This window comes from Pan paniscus, chromosome 20 (genome assembly GCF_029289425.2).
Source record: "Pan paniscus chromosome 20, NHGRI_mPanPan1-v2.0_pri, whole genome shotgun sequence".
Taxonomy (NCBI): domain Eukaryota; kingdom Metazoa; phylum Chordata; class Mammalia; order Primates; family Hominidae; genus Pan; species Pan paniscus.
Window position 1 is genome coordinate 6704626 of NC_073269.2, and position 17065 is coordinate 6721690.

A 17065-nucleotide genomic window follows, 5' to 3' on the forward strand; every position below is an offset into this window, starting at 1 on the left:
TTGAGGTTTGCAATTTTATTAAGAAAACAAAAATTCAACCTATACAAAAAGGAAAATGCTTCCGTTCCAGGAGGCGGTACTGCGGTGGGAGCAGCAGCCAAGTCTGCGGGAAACTGAGCTGCTCGGGCCTGCCCTGCATCCCCCACGCCCCCGGCCAGGCTAGGCGTCCTGCTGCTGGATGAAGGGGTTGGGGATGGCCTCCATGCCGTCCTGCGGGCAGATTAGCACCACGGACGTGCCCCGGCACACCACGAGGCCCAGCTGCCGGGTGTCCTCGGTGAGCTTGTACTGGTCGTCAGGGTCTGGGGAGCAGCAGACAGAGAGGACTGAGGGAGCTCCAGGAAGCCTCCGAGACCCCCCACCCACCCAAGACCCTCGCTCCGACCTCCGCACCTGCACCCTGCAGGCGCCACGAGCACGCAGGGACCTCAGACGGTATGCGCTCTGTGGGGCAAGTGTCCGGCTCCCACGGCTCAGACCCACGGCCCCTAGAGACCAGTGGCAGCTCCACAGACAGCAGCCACAGCCCTCCCTCACTCCACAAACCATGGGAACAGGAAGGCCCGGGTGACAGCCGGCTACCCCGGGTCTCAGAGCTCACTGGGGTCCAGGCACCAGGGCCGGGAACCAGGTTATCAGACGGCCGGCCAGAATACAGGCACCCTGGGCCTCCTGGTCTCTGCAAGGTCCCTGGAGCCCTAGGGGGCCAATATTCACCCTATAACAAAGAGGCTGGAGGCCGGGCACGGTGGCTCACGCCTGTAATCCCAGCACTTTGGGAGGCCAAGGCAGGCGGATCACAAGGTCAGGAGATCGAGACCATCCTGGCTAACATGGTGAAACCCCGTCTCTACTAAAAAATACAAAAAAATTAGCCGGGCGTGGTGGCAGGCGCTTGGAGTCCCAGCTACTCGGGAGGCTGAGGCAGGAGAATGGTGTGAACCCGGGAGGCGGAGCTTGCAGTGAGCCGAGATCGTGCCACTGCACTCCAGCCTGGGTGACAGAGCGAGATTCCATCTCAAAAAATAAAAAAATAAAGAGGCTGTTCATGTGGGGTGGGGACCATGTGGGCTGGCACCCCAGGGAAGTGCCAGCAAGCCCAAGACAAGCTCTCAAGAGGCTGAAGGCGATTAAAACTCCTCACTACTGTGGTCCTGCGGTGGCGGGGGCATGGGAGAACCATGGGGCCCAGGTTTTTAAAACTTTTTTTCAGACACCAGGTCTTGCTCTGTTGCTCAGGCTGGAGTGCAGCAGTGCAATCACAGCTCACAGCCTCAACCTCCTGGGCTCAAACAATCCTCCTGCCTTAGCCTCCTGAGTAGCTGGGGCCACAGGCACGTGTACCGCCATGCCTGGCTAATTACATTTTTTTTTTTTTTGTAGAGACAGGGTCTCACTATGTTGCCCAGGCTGGTCTCAAATTCCTGGGCTCGAGTGATCCTCCTGTCTTGGCCTCCCAAAGTGCTGGGATTACAGGCATGAGCCACCATGGCCAGCTCCAAGAATAAATCTTGTCTCAGTATCAATGGATCCAAGGGGCAAGACCCTCTCTCTCCTAAGTCCTGGCAATCTCCCAATGCCCAGGCTGGGATGGGGACTTGCCAGCTGGGGACTTGCCGCAGGAGCTTCTTGGGGAGAGTCTGAGGACTTGGCGGCCTTACTGGGGAGGAGAGCAAGCAGGGGCAGGGAAATGAGGGAGGGTCCTCTGGGGAGGAGACGGGGACCCTGCGTTCATAGCGGGAATTAACAAGGGCAGAAGAGGAAAGGCACCCGAGAGGAGCCCCACGGCATGCTGACTACCCCACAGCAAGGCTGCTCTCCGCTGGGCGCCACAGCTCACGCCTGGAACCCCAGCACTGTGGGAGGCTGAAGCAGGAGGATGGCTTGAGCCCAGGAGTTCGAGACCAGCCTGGGCAACACAGTGAGACCTCAGCTTATCTCTTTTTTTTGAGACGGAGTCTCACTCTGTTACTCAGGCTGGAGTGCAGTTGCACCATCTCGGCTCACTGCAACCTCCGCCTCCCAGGTTCAAGCGATTCTCCTGCGTCAGCCTCCCGAGCAGCTGGGATTACAGGTATGCGCCACCACACCCAGCAATTTTTTTGTATTTTTAGCGGAGATGGGGTTTCACCATGTTGGTCAGGCTGGTCTCAAACTCCTGACCTCAAGGGATCCTCCTGCCTCAGCCTCCCAAAGCGCTGGGATTATAGGTGTGAGCCATTGTGCCTGGCCTCTCACGTCACCAATTTAACAAAAATTAAAATAATAAAACATTTAAAAAGGTTGTCCTCTAACTGTGCCGGGCGCCTCGTCAGTGTGTAGAGACCAGTGGGTGAGCTGGCAGCTCCCATCTCTCCAGGCCCCACAACAATGGAGTTTCCTGCTTTGTGAGGACGTCTAGGACCAGTGAGCGCTCAAGCCCATCCATCGGCCGCCACGAGGCTTCACGTCGGTAACTCAGAGGTTTTGTGGGTTTGAGAGAAGAGCCAGCAAGCAGCCCCACGGCCGCCCCCCTTGCCCCGCTGCCCCCCTCGTCCCGCTGCCCCCCTCACCCCACTATCCCCCTCGTCCCGCTGCCTGCCTCGGCCACCACCCCACTCACCTCGCATGTACTCAATAGTGCCGTCCAGCACAAGGTTGAGGAGTGGGTCGAAGCCCTTCAGGATTCCACTGGCTTGGAGAAATCACCGGGGGAGAGAAAAGAGAAGGCATGAGATCCGTCCTGGGCACAGGGCCCGCCCCAGCATGGCCCAGGTATGGGGCTAACTGCTCCAGGGATGGAGGACTGAGGGTAGGAGAGAGCTCCCGGGAGTGGCCGATGACAGCCGCCTCCAGAGTGATCTCCACCACAGGCAGCAGACCGCGTCTGCGGGGGGCCAGATGGCAAACACTTCTGGCCGTGTGGGCCACAGGGTGCCGGTCACAGCTGCTGGCTCGGGCTGCCTGGGTGGAAGCAGCTTCGGTGATGAGTCCATGTGTGGCTGAACTGCGGCCAGTCAGCTCTACTCACAGGCACTGAACTGTGAATTTCACGTAATTTCCACATCGTGAGACAGTCTTCTTTTGATCCCTTTCTAGCTATTTAAAAGTCATAAAAACAATTCTCAGCTCAAAAGCAGCAGCAAAACAGGCGGCGGCACGTGTACGCGGTGGGACCACCAGCCAGGAAGAGGAGCGAGGCTGGCGCAGGCCACAGCGCGGATACGCCTGAGGACGCACCTGAGGACGTCACGCTCAGTGAGAGACGCCAGACACAGAAGGCTGCGCACCGTGTGATCCCATTTCTATGAAATGTCCAGGACAGGCCAATCCACAGAGACAGGGAGGGGATGCGTGGGTGCCAGGGCCAGGGATGGGACAGGCAGTGATGGCTGATGGGGACAGGGCTTCCTGTAGGGGAGACAGAGTGCTCCGCTCTGACAGCGGTGATGACTGCGCTGCCTGACCTGTGCTGAGTCCCTCAGTGAGTTCACGGAATACAAAAGAACAAATCCCAGCCCTGGTGCTTAGGGCTTGCGGGGAGTGGGCAACAGAGATGCTCTGAGACCCAGGTGCAAAGGCTTTGGGGGCTGAAATGGTCTCTGTGGCTTCTCTCTCCACGCTGCCTGCCCCACCCCTCAAGCTTCGCCGCCTTAGGCCACAACTTGCCACCTTAGGTTAGGGCTCTCTGACCCGGTGGTGAGCTCTGCCATCTGATCCTGCTCCGCAGTGTCTGGTGACACTGAGAAGGGTGAAGGGGGAGCTGTGTGTCCCCAGCAGAGGCCAGCCCACCCTGCCTGCCTGGGACTCCCCTCCACTGCCCTGCAGGCTCCTCCAGCCGAGGCCCAGCAGCAGCTCCGCCTCTGCGCTCACTGAGGGGCATCCCGCAGCCACCCCCTCCCTCCCCTCCTTCTTACCCCTGTCATCTTTCAGGTGCTTCCTCCAGACACCAACCCACAGCCCTTACGGTGCTGCCCTCTGCACGCCCCCGCCAATCTCAGGAAGCAGGCACCACCAATCTCGGGAAGCAGGCACCCTGGGCATTATTCTGCCCGCCTGTCTCCTCCTAAGGCAGGGCCGAGAGCCCGTCCACGGCTGCTCTACACACACCGAGGGCCGCCCTGTGCGGTGGTGCAGGGCGAGGATCTGCAAATGACGACCCCCAGGTGAACCTGCCCGCCGCTCCTCTCTGTAAGTCAGAGTCTCGCTGGCCCACCACCACACTCGCCCGCTCAGGCGCTGACCGGGGTGGCTCTCCTGCTCTGCTGGCATAGCTCAGTGGTTGTGACAGAGACCATCTGGGCTGCAAAGCTAAAGATATTTGCCGTCTGGCCTTCTACAGAGAAGGTCTGCCCGCCTGCATACAAACTTCCGTCCACCTCCACAGGCTTCAGCTTCCACCTCCACGGCTCCCTCTCTCTTTGCTCAAGTCCCTCCCCTGCAAAATGAAACTCACCTATAAGATGGGGTCGGATGCAGATGTTCAGGTCCTTGGCACCAGCCTGACCAGTGAGCCCACCCTCCTCACGGGGACAGATGTGAGCACTGAGGTAGGTAGGTCTCTAACATGGAGCCAAGGTGCCCCTCCTCTGGAGTGTGGGCTAGGGCCTGTGACTCTGACGGGACAAGATGTCACTCCTGCGCTTAGATTATGTGGCAAAGACAAGGAACTTTGCAGCTGTAATTAGAGCCCCTGAATCAGCTGACTGAGCCAATCAAGAGAGAAACACCCTGGGTGGGCCTGACTGCATCAGGTGAGCCCTTCAGGGACCAAACCCTTTCTGCTTTTGTGTGTGTGTGTGTGTGTGTGTGTGTGTGTGTGTGTGTGTGTGTTTTGAGATGGAGTCTTGCTCTGTTGCCCAGGCTGGAATGCAGTGGCGCGATCTCAGCTCACTGCAACCTCTGCCTCCAGGGCGATTCTCCTGCCTTAGCCTCCCAAGTAGCTGGGACTACAGGCATGTGCCACCATGCCCAAATAATTTTTGCATTTTGAGTAGAGATGGGGCCTTGCCATGTAGGCCAGGCTGGTCTCAAACTCCTGAACTCAAGTGATCTGCCTGCCTCGGCCTCCCAAAGTGCTGGGATTACAGGTGTGAGCCACAGCGCCCAGTTAATTGTTGTACTTTTAGTAGAGATGGGGTTTCGCCATGTTGGCCAGGCTGGTCTCGAACTCCTGACCTCAGGTGATCCACCTGCCTTAGCCTCCCAGACTGCTGGGATTAAGGCGTGAGCCCCCGCACCCGGCCCCAAAGCCTTTCTGAAAGATGATTCTCCTACTGGCCCGAATAACTGAATATGGACAGATGTCAGCTCAGCCTGCAGCACTGTAGGGGCAGACCACCACGGTGGAACAGAGTCCCGAGCTGGCAGCGTCTGGGAGCTGCAAGTGTCCCTAGCCAACACTGGCCAGAACGGGGACCCTGGCCCTGCAAAGGTAAGGCACTGAGCTCTGTCAATAACCAGTGGGCTCAGAAGAAGACCCCAAGATGATGGACCCCAAAAAACAACCCTCAGTTACAACCTCCTGAGAGCCCTTGAGGCTGTGGTACCCTGGCTCCTGACCCACAGATCCTGTGAGATAATAAAATGGTGCTGTTTAAGCTGCTAAATGGCTGGTGATTTGCTATGAAGGGCAGAAAACAAAGGGAAGTAGTGTGACCAGCAAGAGCGGCCGCTCACTCATGTCCTTCCATGTCCGGAGTCAGCATGGTGTAGACTGAGAAAACATTTTATTCATATTCCTTTTTCTTTTTGTTTTGAGACGGAGTCTTGCCCTATCGCCAGGCTGGAGTGCGGTGGCACAATGTCGCCTCTGGGGTTCAAGCGATTCTCCTGCCTCAGCCCCCCAAGTAGCTGGGACTACAAGCGTGCGCCATCATGCCCGGCTAACTTATTGTATTTTAGTAGAGACAGGGTTTCACCACGTTGGCCAGGATGGTCTTGATCTCCTGACCTCCTGATCTGCCTGCCTCGGCCTCCCAAAGTGTCAAGATTAAAGGCGTGAGCCACTGCGCCTGGCCTCCTTTTTCTCTTTTGAGACTGGGCCTTGCTCTGTGGCCCAGGCTGGAGTGCAGTGGTGCGGTCATAGTTCACTGCAGCCTCGAACCCTAGGGTGAAGCCACCCTCCTGCTTCAGACGGCCAAATTGCTGGGATTACACACGTGAGCCGCCCCGTCCGGCTGGGGCACTGTGATTTTTAATAACTCTCATGCCACCCAGTTGTCTACAATCCAGGGACAAAGAGGTTTGGGTCCCCGTCTTACAAAAAAAAGAAACCAAAGATCCAAGAGGCTGTTGAATAAGTGACGTGTTGTCTGACTGCTTACTTCCTGCTGAGAGCTGCCTCAATTACATTACATGCCTGTAACCATTCATTCTCACCACCCCGTGAAGTGGGTGGAGTTACCAGCCCCATTTGACAAATGAGGAAACGGAGGCTAGGAGAAGGCAGCTCACTTGCCCAGTCAAAAATGCTAGGCTGGGCATGGTGGCTCATGCCTGAAATCCCAGCAATTTAGGGGGCTGAGGCAGGCAGATCGCTTGAGGCCAGGAGTTTGACACCATCCTGGCCAACATGGCGTCTCTACTAAAAATACAAATATTAGCCGGGCGTGGTGGTACACATTAATTCCAGCTACTCGGGAGGCTGAGGCACAAGAATCACTTGAACCTGGGAGGCGGAGGTTGCAGTGAGCTGAGATCGCACCACTGCACTCCAGCCCGGGTGACAGAGCGAGACTGCGTCTCAAAAAAAAAAAAAATAAAAATAAATAAAAGAGGTGCTTCTGCATGCGTCCTCATCATCTCTGTTGCTGGGTTTATTTGAAATTTTTAAAGAGGGGGTACCGACAGCGGGAGCCTCCTCACCTTCGCGGCCTCCCTGGAACTTTACCCGGATCGTCTTGTCGATGTACTTGGACAAGTCCAAGATGCTCTCCTTTTTCTTCTTCTCCTTATCCTGCGGGGAAAGCAGAGCGCATGAGGCCTGGAGCGCGGCCCGAGCCCCACGCCCCCGGGTTCCAGATTCCGCCGCGCGCTCACCGCCATCTTGTCGCGCCGTGTGGCTCTTCGCAGGCACCGCCCCGCGCCCTTTGACCTCCCCCACGCGCATGCGCGGCGCATGCGTGGCCCGGGGTCTCGGGGCGTTGCTGGGAAACATCTGCTGATGGTTGCGGCGGGCACCGGCCGACATGGCGGCAGCGGCGGCGGCTGCGCTGGCGCGGCTTTTGGCGGCCTTTCTGCTCCTCGCGGCCCAGGTGAGCGCGGCACCGGTCCCGACGGCACCGCAGGCTGCGGCCCTTCGGCTTCTCTGTCCCCGGGCTACGCGCAGGAACGACCCCGCTCGGCCCGTCTTGGAGGTCCAGCCTCGGGGATCCGCGGTCCCCGCGTCGTCGGCCGGCGGTGCCGGGGCTCGGCCGTGACCTTGCGGGTCTGTCCCCGGCTCCTCTCCCTTCCCCGTCTCGGAGGCCCTCCGCCGCTGCAGCGCCACTCACTTCCCACCGGGTCTGAAATTTGTGCCCCCTCCATCCTCCGGTTCTGCTTCTCCGTTTCGGGGTCTCCAGCTGCCGCCAGGGACGCCTCTCTCCGGCTCTGTGGCCTTGAGCAGGCGGCTGCCCACCCCTCTCCGAGCCTCAGTTTCCCCTTAGGCGGAACGGGCACGGTGCTAAGCTAACCTCACCCTAGGGGGTGCGGTGGGGGAACCCAGAGGCGTCCCGCGCGTCCCCCAGTAACTGGCAGCATCCTGGAGTGGCCAGGAGTCCAGCCCTGCACTGGGGTCGGATCCCCGCTCCATCTTTTACTCCGTGACCTTGGACGATGGAATTCGTCTGCAGAAGGAGGGCCGACTATGGTGTGGATTCTGGAGGTTCTGTCCAGGGTGACCAGCGCCCAGGGCCAACAGGCCTTCATTATGTTCATTGTGTGTCATTTGATGTAAAGAGTGTCAGGTTCTAGTGGGGACAGTCTACGAGATCGCACTGTCATAACTGCATCTTTTATTTTCTTAATTCCAAATCTTCCCTCTCTCCTGAGTTTGGTGGCTCAGGCAATGGAACCTGGAGCAGCCCCACAAATGCAGCCCTTAACCTTCACTACCCCCTCAGAGTTCTCACTCTTAAGGCGTCGCCGCCACCCGGCTCCTCAGTCTCCACTCCTCCAGCCCCACCGCTATCCCTCTGCTGTGGCTGCCTTTGTCCACCACATCCCCAGTCCATCCTCGACACAGCAGGAGTGACCCTTTCAAAGTATGTCAGACCGTGTCGCATCCAGGTGAGCGCGCCGTCCAGTTGTGACCTGGCTGCTGGGGAAGCCTGCAGCTCATTGCAGGCGCTTCACTCTCTAGTCTTTTCTCTTACCCTGAGATGCCCCTGGTCTCTGCAAGGCTGTCGGGCCCCCTCGGAAGCTTTCTGAGAACCCCAGTCCCACCCCCAGCTGCTCTGTCAGCCCCCTTTGGACTCCCCCAATTCTGCGGCCAGGCACCTAGAGCTCCCCAGACATTTGGAAGGAGGGGGAAAGCCAGAGGTGGAAGAAAGATCACAGAACTCTGTGGAGGGAGGGACTCAGTTTGCCTGGGAAGGCTTTTCCGAAGCAGATCTATTTTTTTTTTTTGAGACGGAGTCTCGCTCTGTCGCCCAGGCTGGAGTGCAGTGGCATGATCTCGGCTCACTGCAACCTCTGCCTCCCGGTTCAAGCAATTCTCCCACCTCAGCCTCCCGAATAGCTGGGATTACAGGTGCATGCCACCACTCCCGGCTAAATTTTTTTTTTTTTTTTTTTTTTTTTAGTAGAGACGAGGTTTCACCATGTTGGTCAGGCTGGTCTCGAACTTCAGACCTCAGGTGATCCACCTGCTTCGGCCACCCAAAGTGCTGGGATGACAGGCGTGAGCCACCGTGCCCGGCCCCGAAGCACGTGTTCTGAATGACGAGTAGGAATTTGCCGGGTCGGCAGGAGGGGAAGGGTGTTGGAAGCACCAGAAGCAGCATAAGCGGGGACTGGGAGGTGTGAGAGCTGGCAGGTTATTTGGGGTTGGCAAGGGGTGGGCTGTGGCTGGAGTGTAGGGTGGAATAATGCTGGAAGGAAGGGTTTACACCCTGAAAGATGTCACCACCAAGGAGGCCCAGGGGGTGGGCCGTGGAGGGTTGCTGGAGCAGGGGCACAGAGGAGGGGGCAGTGGTGCGAGTGGCCCCAGGCAGAGAGTGAAGGCAGAGCATTCAGCCTCCTAGTCTGGATGACAGGTTGTCTGGTGGAAGCCAGGCCGTGGAAGGCGCTTGGTGCTGGGGTGCGTGGACTTTAACCTGGGCGGGCTGAGGAGTGTGAGCTTTATCCGGAGGGTGGGGAGTCAAAGGATGTGTCAGAGGGACGTCAGAGAGCAGGTGTTCCTGCCCCTTCCAGAACCCTGGTTGTAAATACACCCTGAGACGCCTGTCCCTGGAGGGGGGTGGTGCTTCGCGGCAGTGGAAATTTGAGTCCGATTGCCCAAGAATGAGACTTGCTCTCATGGCAGGAGCCTGGTTGGTGACAGTCCTCAACTCGCTTGCTACCATTCTGTGACCCTGAGCAAGGAAGTCGACCTCCCCAGTGAGACACCTCCCCTCCTCCACCCCACGGAGCCTGCTCCTCAGCAGATCTGAGCTGGAGCTGGTGGCCCTGGCTGGACCCGGCCCGGCTCCTGGAACTCCTCAGTCTTCCCAGAAGGGAGGCTCTCCCGGCCTGGACTCACTGGCCTGTTTCAAAGGCCCTTGACGTGGATGCTTTCACAGTCACTTGGAAGCAGGGTTTCTAAGCCTAGTAGTTTCTAAACCTGTGTGCGGTTGCAAAGCATTTGTGCTGCAATTGTGAAGGATTTGGAGGTCGAGGCTTGGGCTTTGAGCCTGTCCTTGTAGCCTGAGCTTTTTCTGCTCCTCCAAATTTCGGTGGGCCTGTCTAGAACTCAGGGCCCTCTTAGAGCTGTGGCCTTTGGAAGAATTGTTCCCCGTTCCTTTAACTCAGCAGGTGAGGAAACTCTTCCCGGTGAGATGCCGCATTCTCTGGCCTTTGATAGAGGCACAGGCTTGTTTTTTCAATGGAAAACCAGTTTTGGGAATTGTGGAGAGGAAAATGCATGAATGTGCTTTTGTGCTTTTAAATGACCCTTTTAGAGAGAAGCAGAGAAGCAGTTCTATCAGTTCCCGTTTTACACAAAAGACACTTTTCACCAGAGTCCCTGATCCCATAGAACAGAGCTTGGCAAGTGTTTTCTGGGAAGGGCTAGACAGTAGTTTTGCTGGGCTCTGTGGCCCACGTGGCCTCTGGTTTGGTTGCTTGGTTTCTCCTGTTGTTCTTCCAGAGCCAGAGACCCTTCCTTAGGAATGGACTTGGCTGTGTTCCAATAAAACTTTATTTACAAACACAGACGGTGGGCCGGACTGTGGATTCTTGGCCTCTGCCGTGACCCGTAACATCCCTCCTGGAGGAGGGGTTCTGGGGGGCTGTGTTGGAAGGGGCACCCTCCGGGCTCGGCACCGGGGCCAGACTAAGGGGTGCTCTCACGGGCAGGCAGTCTGGTGGGCAGAACTGGAAAGAAAGGGCTCCTGACTCTGCCTGGGCTCTGGGGGAGGTCACATGGGAGGTGCTTGGAGTGGGGCTGGGGCAGCTGTGGGAAGGAAGCAGCATTAGCCAAGAGCTATGAGACCCCCAGTCGATTGTGGGGACCGGGGCTCCTTGGGCTTTCACCATGCTGCCACTCCGAGGTCACCAGGGCCTTGACCCAGATGCTCCCAGACCAGGCCGGAGACTTTGCGTGATTTCAGTGATGAGGGCCCGGCTGTTGGAGAGCCCGTCTGTGCCTGTGTGCTGGGGTTGGTGTCTGGCACCAGGGACCTTTGGGACCTTTAGCCAAGCCAGAGTTCTCCTTCCCCAGCCCTAGCTTGGCAGAGCTGCGTCTGCACTGTTTTCCCTTGTGGCGTTGTGGTGTCGGCCCTTTTGGTGCGCAGCTCAGCGCCTGTTCAGACATGTGGCTGCCATCCTGTTCCTGATGAGGCAAATGGCTGTGGCCTGTTTGTTTCCGTGACAGGTCCCCTGGGGACCAGGGGGTGCGGCTGTCTGTCTGGGAGGTTTACAGCCTTGCAGGAGCCCTGCAGCCCCAGAAGGCTGAGGGCTGGGTGCTCCTGAGAACGGGCGGGCCTAGGGCATGGGGTGGGTCTCCTTGGTCCCTGGCACATGGTTTTTCTTCTGGGACCCCTCCTCCCTGTGCAGGCCGGGCTCCCCTGGGGGCCCACACTGAGGGTCTGCAGTGTGGCACAGCAGCTGGGACCTGGGCCCCATCGCTGTGAGACCCTCTGGTGACTGGCATCCTGGCGAGACGGAGATGTCTTTGTCAGCTGCTGGGTGGGGGCCCTGGGCAGGGGAGCAGAAGGAAGGTGGGGACGGCAGGTGCGGGCGGCTGGACTGGGCTCTGCTGGGAGGGGGAGCAGGAGGAGGGTGGGGATGGCAGGTGCGGGCGGCTGGACTGGGCTCTGCTGGGAGGGGGAGCAGGAGGAGGGTGGGGATAGCAGGTGCGGGCGGCTGGACTGGGCTCTGCTGGGAGGGGAGCAGGAGGAGGTGGGGATGGCAGGTGCGGGAGGCTGGACTGGACTCTGCTGGAAGGGGGAGCAGGAGGAGGGTGGGGATGGCAGGTGCAGGTGGCTGGACTGGACTCTGCTGGAAGGGGGAGCAGGAGGAGGGTGGGGATGGCAGGTGCGGGTGGCTGGACTGGGCTCTGCTGGGCAGGGGAGCAGGAGGAGGGTGGGGATGGCAGGTGCGGGAGGCTGGACTGGGCTCTGCTGGGAGGACCGTGGTTCTGCCTAGGCCAGAGCCCTGCAGTGTCCGCCGTGGTCCCTGCGGTGGGAGGCGTGAGCAGTGCCAGCTTCCTGCGTGTGGAATCCGTCTTTCCTCATAGCTCCATTCTGCTCTGTTAAGCATTAAATTGAAGAGGTGGGGGTCGTCCCTTCTGGTCCAGGCCCGTCTACTCCGCAGCCCTCCTGGGAGGCATCCAGGGCTTTGGGGCCTGGTCCTGGCCCCTACTTCATTTTGAGAGCGTGGCAAGGGCCCCAGCCCGTTCTGTCCTGGGCGCGGTGGCCACCACCCCTGCTCCTCTTGGCTGGCTTTGGCCTGCCGTCCCCGTTCTGTGTCAGGGGCTCCTGCCCGTGGATCCGGGCCTTCTCCCTGTGGCCTTCTCTGAGCCGCTGCTGCTGCAGGCTGGAGAGCAGGAACTTGAAGCCCTGGCTGGTTGTTCCTTCTCCCTCCTGCGAAGTGGGGGCTGCTGTGCTGGACTCTGCTGGTTTGGGGCTTCGTGGGGAACATGACGCTGTCTGTCCTGCTGGTGGCAGCGTGACCTGTTGCAAACCTCAGCCTGTCCCACTCAGGACCCGGTGCCCGTAGGCCCCTTGGCCCACCTGCTTCGTGCTGTTCTACCAGTGGGAGCTGAGGGGTGCTGATCTGGGGATCCCCCTCGTCTGGGCCCCACCGTGTGCCTGGGCCCCCGTGTGCCGTGGAGCACCAGCCAACAGGCAGTGCCCACGGGGCTGTGGGTCAAAGGCCACCCAGACCTGAGGGGTGCGGAGGCTTGTCCAGGCCTCCCGCCCAGGCCCAGGGCCAGGTCCGCTGGGGCCCTGCCCTGCTTCCCTGCTCAGGGCTCTGCCCGTGGCTGTCATTCTCCCACCGTGCCCACTGATCCTGGGAGGCCCAGGAGGTGGTGCGATCCCTGTTTTTGGTGCAGAAACTCGGGAGCCACAGAGGGGTGACCTGACACACTCATGGTCACCAGCCTGGGGCTCCCTGAGGAAGGTGAGCCAGTCTGGGTCTTTGCTATAAACCACATATGGTCACGTCCCTGTCTGCCCTGGCGAGAGGGGGAGGCATCCCAGACCACCTGGTGAACACGGGCGCCCTTCCTGGAGGCGTCCTCCCCTCCTCGGGCCTGTTTCTCGTGGGGCGGTGCAGCCCCGCATGTCCCGTGCCGTGGCTCTGACTGCCGGCCTTGTCCTGCAGGTGGCCTGTGAGTACGGCATGGTGCACGTGGTCTCCCAGGCCGGGGGCCCCGAAGGCAAAGACTACTGCATCCTCTACAACCCGCAGTGGGCCCATCTTCCGCATGACCTCACCAAGGCAGTGAGTACCCGCTGACTGGGCGCCGCTGCGGAGGAGAATGCGGGGGCCCTGGGGCTCTAGAGACACATCCGGCTGGGGTTGCAGGAAAGATCCAGAGGCGAGAGGCAGGCCCTGACCAGGTCTGGGGGACCCTCAGCTGGCCCCCAGTTCCCCTGGGCCTCCCCAACCCTGGTCATCAATGCAAGCTGTCCATGCGGCCTTGGGGTGCAGATCCAGAGGCACCGGCCGAGCTCCATGTGGTAGATGAGGGTCTCTACTGCTCCATGCCGGGGACCCTATCCAGTGGGCCCAGACAGAGGGGTCCTCGGAGGAATGACAGCAGAGGGCACAGTGGGGCCCTAGGGACGAGACCTTTCACCATCTTCCTGACTGGGGCACTAACACCTGCTGCTGGATGAGTCCCTCCCTCAGAGGCCCCACCTCCTTTCCCACTTAGTCCTCAGGCCCCGCCTCCTTTTCCACCGCAGCTCTCAGGCCCCGCCTCCTTTCCCACTGCATCCTTCAGGCCCCTCCTCCTTTCCCACTGCATCCTTCAGGCCCCTCCTCCTTTCTCACTGCATCCTTCAGGCCCCGCCTTCTTTCCCACTGCATGCTTCAGGCCCCGCCTCCTTTCTCATTGCATCCTTCAGGCCCCACCTCCTTTCCCACTGCATCCCTCAGGCCCTGCCTCCTTTCTCACTTCATCCCTCAGGCCCTGCCTCCTTTCCCACTGCATCCCTCTGGCTCCGCCTCCTTTCCCACCACACCCCTCTGTCCCTGCCTCCTTTCCTACCGCATCCTTCAGGCCCCGCCTCCTTTCCCACCGCATCCCTCAGGCCCTGCCTCCTTTCCCACCGCATCCCTCAGGCCCTGCCTTCTTTCCCACTGCATCCCTCAGGCCCTGCCTCCTTTCCCACTGTGTCCCGCCCCCTCCTGGAGCCCTCGAGGTGTGCCAGCGAAGAGGCACTAGCATCTTCCTGTCAGCTTTATGCATAGTGTGTGCGTGTGAGCACGTGTGTAATCAGTATGTGCCTGGACATGCTCATGTGTCTGCATGTTTGTGTGAGTTCGCATCAGTGTATGTGTGCATGTGCCTGAGTGTTTTTTTGAGTGTGAACACATAATAGGTGTGTGTCAACACATGTAATAGGCATGTGAACACATGTAATAGGTATGTGTGAAGACGTGCCTGAGTGCCTATTTCTGAGTTTGTGTGTGTGAGCACATGTGTACTAGATATGTGCATGGACATGTGTGCCTTAGTGCGTGTTTGTGTGTCAGCACACCTGTGTGTGTGAGCATGTGTGTAATAGGTGTGTGGGGGCATGTGCATGGGTCCGAATGTGTATGTCTGTTTTTATGTGCACATGTGCGTGAGTGTGCATGCAATAGGTTTGTGTATGGATGTGTGAGTGCATGTGTGTCTGTATGTGTGTGCAGGTGTGTGTAAGCATGTAGCTACATAATAGTTATGTTTGTGGATGTGTGCATGTGTCTGTGCACATGTGTGCGGGTGTACATGTGTAATAGATGTGTGTGTATGTGTGTGTACATGTGGATAATAGTTTTGTGTGTGGATGTGTATGTGCCTGCGTGTTTGGGTTCGTGTGTGTGCATGAGTGTGTGTGAGTGCGTGTGTAATAGGTATGTGCGTGTGCTTGAGTGTGTGAGTTCGTGTGGTGTGTGTGCATGTGTGTGTAATAGGCGTGTGTGCATGAGCTTGAGTGCACAGGTATGTGCTTGTATATGCACGTGTGTGCTGTGTGCTCTGGCCTGGCTGTGCATGTGTGTGTGCATGTGTGTAATAGGCATGTGTCTGCTTGAGCGTGAGTGCGCATGTGTGTGCTTGCGTGTGCATATGTGTGCCATGTGCTCCGGCCTGGCTGTGTATGTGTGCACGTGTGTGTGCATGCACTCCGCCTGGCTGTGGGTGTGTGTGTGTGCGTGCGCTGGCCTGGCTGTGGGTATGTGTGTGTGTGTGTGCGCGCGCACTCCAGCCTGGCTGTGGCTGTGTGCGTGTGCACTGGCCTGGCTGTGGGTGTGTGCGTGTGTGTGCACGTATGCATGTGTGTGCCGTGTGCTCCAGCCTGGTTGTGGACGTGTGCTTGTGTGTGCGCGTGCTCCAGCCTGGCTGTGGGTGTGTGCACGTGCTCCGGCCTGGCTGTGAGTGTGTGCGTGTGCTCCGGCCTGGCTGTGGGCGTGGCTGTGGGCGTGTGTGTGCGTGTGCGTGTGTGTGTGCATGTGTGTCTTGGCTTCAGGGGCTGTGAGGCCCCTGAGAGTTGGGGCTTTGTTCTCTGCACGCTGGAAACCCTCCCCCTTCTCACAGATGCCTGGCCGTGGTGGGGCTGCGGTGGGGACCCACTTGGTCTTTCTGAGTGATCTGTGACGGCTCGCGGGGTGGCTCAGGTATCAGGGGACAGCCATGTCTGTGAGGACTCCGGCCCCGCTCAGATGAGGCAGCCCAGCCCATCGCCCAGGGTCCGACTGTGGGAGCTGCAGTAGGGATGGCTCTGCCTAGGTGGGCCGAGGCCGTGTGGGGCTTTAGGTGAGGGCTGGGATCTAACTCAGTGCAGGCTTCAGGTGGGAGAAGGGGCAGCTGGGCTCTCCTGGTGACTCACATCACGTGAGACAACACCGTGCCCTGGCCTTTCCAGTCTTTCCTGCAGCTGCGCAACTGGACGGCCTCCCTGCTCTGCTCCGCAGCCGACCTCCCCGCCCGTGGCTTCAGCAACCAGATCCCGCTGGTGGCGCGGGGGAACTGCACCTTCTATGAGAAAGTGAGGCTGGCCCAGGGCAGCGGAGCACGCGGGCTGCTCATCGTCAGCAGGGAGAGACTGGTACGGCCCTGCGCGTCCCCCGCCGGGCCAGCTCTCAGGGGCAGGAGGGGGGTGCAGGAGGCAGAGATGGCAGCAGCTGGGGCTGGTCTTCCGACTTCTCGCTAAAGGCAGACCCCTCTGTGGGGAGGATCTGGGCCGAGTGTGAACGTGGGGAGGATCCGGGCCGAGTGTGGCCGTCGGGAGGGCGGAGATGAGTCTGTTCTTCCTGCGCTGCTGGCTGGGGCTGTGGAACTTTGGCCGTGGTCTTGTTGGGTGCCTGTCCTAGAGCAGCCCCCAGGGGTGACGGAGACCACACCCTCTGTGGGGATGGGATTGGGGTGGCTTCTGAGGAGCAGGTGGCCTGGCCCTGAGCTGGTCCTTTCTGGGTACCCTGGTGCCCTTGCCCTCTAGCCGGTGGGGCCGTGCTCACCTGTGTGGTCCTAGCCAGGTGGCCTGAAGCCTGGCCCCTTTTCCATCTTCTGTGAAATGGGGCTGTGGTTGAGAGCTGGGGGCCTGGCAGGGCTGGTCACAGCACAGGGACATGCCGACTGCTGGGCTGGGCAGGGTGCATGGCCGCCCCTGAAGTGTAGTTTTGGGGTAAGAAGGAATGGAGTTCAGGAATTCCCTCACAGCCCTGCCTGTGGCTCTGGGCTGCTCCCGCCAGCGTTGCACCCTGAGCCTGGCAATCCACGGAGGCCTGGTGTAGGGGCTCAGGGTCGAGGGCAGAGCAGGCCGGGCAGGGCCGAGGGCAGAGCAGGCCGGGCAGAGCCGAGAGTGCCATCCCTGTCCGCACACGCTGCCGTCGTTGAGAGAGGCCCTCAGTGGGTGCGGGGCTCAAGGCGGCTTAGTGGGCAGGCATGGGCTGTGACAAGTGTCACTCAGGACGTGTGTGTGCGGTTCGGGAGTCCCACGGCCGAGGGAGGGATTAGTGGCGCTTTTAGGCCTGGGGCCCTGTTGTCAGGTGAAGAAGGCTTGATGCCCTTCGGCCTCCCTGTTCTTGGGTCCTCCTGGGAGGCCGGAGGCTGTCAGCTGCAGAGGGGGAGCCAGCAGGCGCCCCCAGCCTGACCTGAGCCTCGAGTGAGGGTCCCAGGAGAGGAGGCGAATGGGCACAGAGCTGGGGGCCCACCCACTGCTGCGGGTGATGCCTGCCGCTCCCTCCTCTG

The 17065-nt window shown here is 59.7% G+C and overlaps 2 protein-coding genes across 7 annotated transcripts in view; one reads left to right on the forward strand and one right to left on the reverse strand.

Annotated features, from left to right (window-relative positions):
* Positions 1–7124, reverse strand: LSM7 (LSM7 homolog, U6 small nuclear RNA and mRNA degradation associated). Its single transcript, XM_003819236.5, has 4 exons — positions 7021–7124; positions 6847–6937; positions 2603–2674; positions 1–302 (listed from the first exon to the last, which is right to left on the reverse strand). Exons 1-4 carry the CDS (start codon positions 7099–7101, stop codon positions 160–162), a joined length of 387 nt encoding a protein of 128 aa, XP_003819284.2. The 5' UTR covers positions 7102–7124; the 3' UTR covers positions 1–159.
* SPPL2B (signal peptide peptidase like 2B) overlaps positions 7103–17065 on the forward strand; it is a 24995-nt gene continuing 15032 nt past the window's right edge. For 4 of the 6 annotated variants that reach the window (XM_055103315.2, XM_055103317.2, XM_055103316.2 and 1 more), the window contains exons 1-3: positions 7103–7235; positions 12988–13107; positions 15741–15923. In XM_055103315.2, the coding sequence (XP_054959290.1) occupies positions 7170–7235; positions 12988–13107; positions 15741–15923 (369 nt within the window). In that variant the 5' untranslated portion in view covers positions 7103–7169. The remainder of the gene's footprint in view (positions 7236–12987; positions 13108–15740; positions 15924–17065) is intronic. The other 2 variants (XM_063599762.1, XM_063599763.1) reach the window with 1 other exon arrangement.

Coding starts and splice junctions, on each gene's coding strand:
- LSM7 (XM_003819236.5), bottom strand. CDS start 7,101: ATGCGCCGCGCATGCGCGTGGGGGAGGTCAAAGGGCGCGGGGCGGTGC. Junction 6,938..7,020: donor CACGGCGCGACAAGATGGCG/GTGAGCGCGCGG, acceptor CTTTCCCCGCAG/GATAAGGAGAAGAAGAAAAA. Junction 303..2,602: donor CACTATTGAGTACATGCGAG/GTGAGTGGGGTG, acceptor GCTGCTCCCCAG/ACCCTGACGACCAGTACAAG.